The sequence below is a fragment of the Chaetura pelagica genome, unplaced genomic scaffold, assembly GCF_000747805.2.
Source record: "Chaetura pelagica isolate M959 unplaced genomic scaffold, ChaPel_1.0 scaffold47, whole genome shotgun sequence".
Classification (NCBI taxonomy): domain Eukaryota; kingdom Metazoa; phylum Chordata; class Aves; order Apodiformes; family Apodidae; genus Chaetura; species Chaetura pelagica.
The window spans coordinates 1369683-1374296 of record NW_009954140.1 but is presented as its reverse complement, the minus strand read 5'-3'; the positions used below and the strand labels follow the sequence as shown (position 1 = coordinate 1374296).

Here is a 4614-nt window from a genome sequence, read left to right as displayed (position 1 = left end):
TTCCCCATTTCCAGCAGCACATTACTAGGTTTCAGAAGAGAATTTAGAAACCAGAACGGGTAATGTTTTCAGCTGAGGGGAAGAGTCCTTGGTGCTTGCAGACCAACTCATGTTGTGCAAGGTCCCAGGACTCTGTGCTACCACAAGGCAAAAGCAAATATTTTTAGCCAGTGGCTTCTGGCTTTCAGTTTTTGGCCAGTAAATTATTAAAACAACGTTCTCTGCTGCTGCTGGTGGTGTTTTTGCAAGTGTTTTAATATTCATTGCTGCACCTGGTAGGTGAAATAAAGAGGGCTTATTTGGGAATGGTGAGAGCAAAAACAGCACCTTCATTCATAACACGTGGAACCCATCTGAGCAAATCTCTTTGTTTACTTCATGGCCAGCCTTTTTCTCTATTTTTTTCCCACCCCCCACTCCTTTTAGTGTTGCAGAAACAACATGATTACAGAACATAAACCCAATGACTTTTTTCAGCACAGTATGTGTTGCTGTCAGCCTGGTTTGGGCTGCAGGAGCTTTGCTGGTGGACATGAGGTAAGAGGCAGGACAAGCAGGTATTTTCAGATGCCAGCTTGAGCTGGCAGTGCTGACAGGTTGAAAAATGAATTTCAGGGTTGTAAGCAAAGCACATTTTGAGCTGGGAGCATCACAGAGAACATCTGCCTGGTCATTTTAACCATGCCCCTGTTTTGCACTCCAAGCACGCTTTGTGTTTCAAGTGCAGCAAAGACTGATGATTTACATGTTAAACCAATGATTTCATACAGAATTCCTCCTGGGAATATAAAGCATTGATGGCCACCAACAACAAAGAGCATGGTGACACTGCTAAAAAACTACGGGCTGGCCCCAAGGCATGCTGAGTTCTGGAGTATCAAATGTGGATGTTTCTTTGGATGAGACATCAAGGAAAATGATCAAAGAGAGCGAGCACTGTGCCCACCCCGGCAGAAGTGGCAGCTGCCACACACCTCCCCACCTCCCTGGTAACTCATCAAACCTTCTCTATTTCCTATAGGTCACGGATCAATTAGAGACGTGTGCTGCCTGCATCAGGTCCTGCACAGTGCCCTTCCCTCTGGAACCCCGGCAGCCCGCGGTGCCAACGAGCCCACTGTCCAACCCCACCACCCACCAGACAGCCAGAGGAAAACCCTCAGCACTCACCAGGTCAGCTTCACACTCTCTCTTGCAAGTGCTCTGCGCATCCACCCACAGGTTGGGGTTCATGTCATTGGGACATATCCCAGCGTGGGAATACCGGATCGGAGGGAGAGCTCTCCCTTTCAGAGACACCTCCAGAAGCAACAGGACGCTGCTCTTCCCCAGCAAGATCCACATCCACCGAGTGAACAGCACCAACAACATCTCAGAACTTCTCCAGGGCAATGGCAGTGACCAGGCTGGAGGTAGTTCTTGTTTGCTTGGGGTTGGTTGTTGGTTGTTTTTTTTTGGTAAGCCTTAAATTTTCGAGGAACCCGAATGCACCTGCCTTCTGCAGAGACCTCAGCAGGCTCCTTTGCTGCCTCTCTTGATGGTGCAGTTTGGTTTGGACCTCATTGGATGAAAGGTCCTAGGAAGTTACCCCCTTATTTTAAGCGAAATGCTGATAGTCTGAGCAGAGTTAGCTCTATTTATACCCTGCCTCTGTTAACAAGTCAGAAAAAGTAAACTTGATTTCTTTGACAGGCACACGCTTCCTATGTCCTGGTGGCAGTCAGACAGATTTGTTGCAAGAAAAAAAAGCTGGAAAGAGTTTAAAAGGCTGGAACTGGCACGGTGGGACCCCTGCATGTTTCTGAATGCAGGGAGGCCTTCTTAACCCCTTTAGACCTAAAGTACTTCCCTATGCTAAGAATGGCATTTGCTTCTGAAAGGGGACTTGTCTAAATAACACGGACCCGCGGTCAGGGGATTTCCCCACGGCAAGGGGCTCCACAATCACTTGCTAAAAGGAACGAGTAATAGGATTGAAGCAATTAAAGCTAGAATATCATATTTTAACAAAGGAAGTAGGGAAGGAATAACTTATTTAAACTTAGGATCGACAAAAGCTGTTATGTCTTCATAACTTCTCCCCGGGCTTTTTTCTTCTCTTTGGTGGGGAGATTTCCAGGATGCTGGTTTTAATGCTGCCCTCCAGCCCCACCAGCAAGATGTTAAAAGTGTCCCTGAATTCCTCCACATTTCCTGACAGCCAGATCCCATTGTACAGTGCATTGCTGACCCCTTTAACAGCGACAACAAAAAAATAGTAGAAGTTCAACTCTATGGAAACCTGCATAAAGGAATGTACAGCATTTTTGCATTGGGGGGCGGGGGGAAAATTCAGTCAAGCTGAGTTCCTCGTTCCCTGATTATTACAGCAAGGAGCTGATCCTGCTCATGCTGAACACGTGCCAAAATCTGGAGACGAGTGGCAGAAGTCAGAGCTGCTCAGCACCTTCCAGGATTAGAGCCTTCAGGCTGCGTTCTGGGCTGGCTGGCTGGATCCTGCGTGGTGCTAAGAGTGCCCTGGGAGGACCAGGTGAGTTTGCATCCCACGTGGGGGGCAGCAGGGCCAGGCCAGCAGGACTGAGCTTTGGGAGGAGGGAAGGTTTGTGCATCTGCCCTGTGCCCGGTGCTGAGCGCCGTGAAGCTGACAGACCTGGGCACAATCAACCCTTAACTAAAGTTAAGTTTTTCTGTTGGGTTTATTAAACCGGGGTTGATTTAGTGGCTGAGTTTGGGCCTAGTTCTCCTCTGAGTGATGATTGATGCCAACCAGTGTAACCAGCAGCGAAGCAGCCACCATCCAGGTGATGCCCCAGGCCATGGAGCTCCTGCTCTTCCCCGGGGGCAAGGCAGCAGAGCGCAGTGACCTGCTGCTCTTTCCCAAAGATTGCCTCCAGCAGGAAGGGAGAGCAACCTGGAGCTGATCTGCCCTTGGCTGGGGCATTTCTGTGGCAACCCAGGCTTACAAAAGAGGCTCTGGCAGTTCTGATCCGTGTGACCGCATTCATGATACGCACGGTATTTGAATTTCGTATGACGTGCAGAGAGAAGTTGTCCAAATTAGCTATTTATAAGGAGTGAAGTCAACAGGCAGGCAGCAGTTTGCAGTCAATTTATTCTCTCTGAAACTTCAGAAACCTGCACGACACTCGTACAACGTGTGGCTGTGCGCAAGATGTTTTATTCAACACTTGTTTACAAAGACAAACGCAGCACCCTGTGATGCCTAAAAAAGCCAACCAAAAATGACACATTCCCAAGAGGTACTTAAAGTTCTTACAGCTCTATTAACAACAAAATCACATGTATTAGTGGTTCTGTTGACTAAACAAAGACACTTTATGTTGTAGAACCGACTACAGATAAGCTTTGAAACCAGCTGTATGTGGGGCTCAAAGCGTGAGGGTGTCCTGGGCACTGCAGGAGCTCCTGGGATGTGTGTGGGTCACACCACAGCAGATGCTCCATGTGCAGGGAAGTTACCCTTGGAGCATGTAGCTGTGGATAAATCCCTGCCATCCTCAGGGTCCTTTTGGGCTGTTTTACCCCATTACCCCACTGGGCCAGAGGTGGGGAGCTGGTGGGTCCATGGTGCTCTGAAGCTTCTGTCCCCTCTCCTGGTGCCACAAAGCCACTTTCTTGGGTGCTGTGGCCATGCTGAGTGAGACACCCACCAGTGTGAGCCCATGGCAGGCAGGACTCCTTTCCAAGGAGGAAGGAATAACATCTTGTTTGTTTTTCTCCTTCCAAACCAAGGACCCCTTGCCCAGAGGCACATTTCAGCTGTGGGGAAGCACAGTGGGGCTCTGAAGATTCAGACACTGGTTTGCATCAGGCAGATGGAGCAGCCTCCAGCTCTGCTGTGTCCTCCTTCACCCAGAGGGATATTCAGGGACAGGTAAGTCCCACCACAGCTTTCTGCTTTGGGCACCGAGATACCATGTTCAGTGTGATGGTCAGGATGGTGGATCTCGAGAGGTGACAGGTTAGGGAGCCCAGCTGGAGGGGCAGCTGCACAGGGCATGGAGCTCAGCTGATTTAGCTGTGTCCCTGTTGCAGGTCAGTGGGACTGTCCAAGGAAAGGCCATTTGAAGGGCTGTATCTGATGTGTTGTCACCCCAAATGCTGGGCCAGTGCTTGGCACAGCAGGGAGGGGCAGGGACATCCCAGAGGAGCCTGGGGAAAAGGGCAAAGCAATTATCATTAATGACAATTATTATTTTGTGTGGTCACTGTACTAATGTTATAAATGAGGCACAGGAAACCTGTGTTAACTGAGGAATCATGCTTTCAACAAAACTTCAGCATAGGAAGCCTGTTAGGGAACCAAATCCTGCCCTAAGCCAATGGAAACTGGACAGATGCTGTGCCCCTGCAGCTCACATTGCTTGAGGAACAGGGAGTGCTCAGTCCCATGAAGAATCAGTCCCTTGGCCACCTGAACACAGCTGGGAGAGAGAGGAAAACAGTGCCATAAATCTTCCCATGAATGCAAGCAGGCAGCTCCTGAGGTCAGAGGAGGCAGAGAGGACTCTGAATAACCCTTGGCAGCCACCCTGTCCCTGCCAGGACATCCCAGACGTGCTGTTACCCAACCTGGGGGGCACATTCAGCAGG

The 4614-nt window shown here is 49.6% G+C and overlaps 1 protein-coding gene across 1 annotated transcript in view; it reads right to left on the bottom strand.

Annotated features, from left to right (window-relative positions):
* The window catches only part of WFIKKN2 (WAP, follistatin/kazal, immunoglobulin, kunitz and netrin domain containing 2), a 4896-nt gene extending 3196 nt beyond the window's left edge, over window positions 1–1700 (bottom strand). The window contains exon 1 of the mRNA XM_010002674.1: window positions 1171–1700. Within this exon, the coding sequence (XP_010000976.1) occupies window positions 1171–1371 (201 nt within the window). The 5' untranslated portion in view covers window positions 1372–1700. The remainder of the gene's footprint in view (window positions 1–1170) is intronic.
* Between the last annotated feature and the right edge of the window lie 2914 nt (window positions 1701–4614).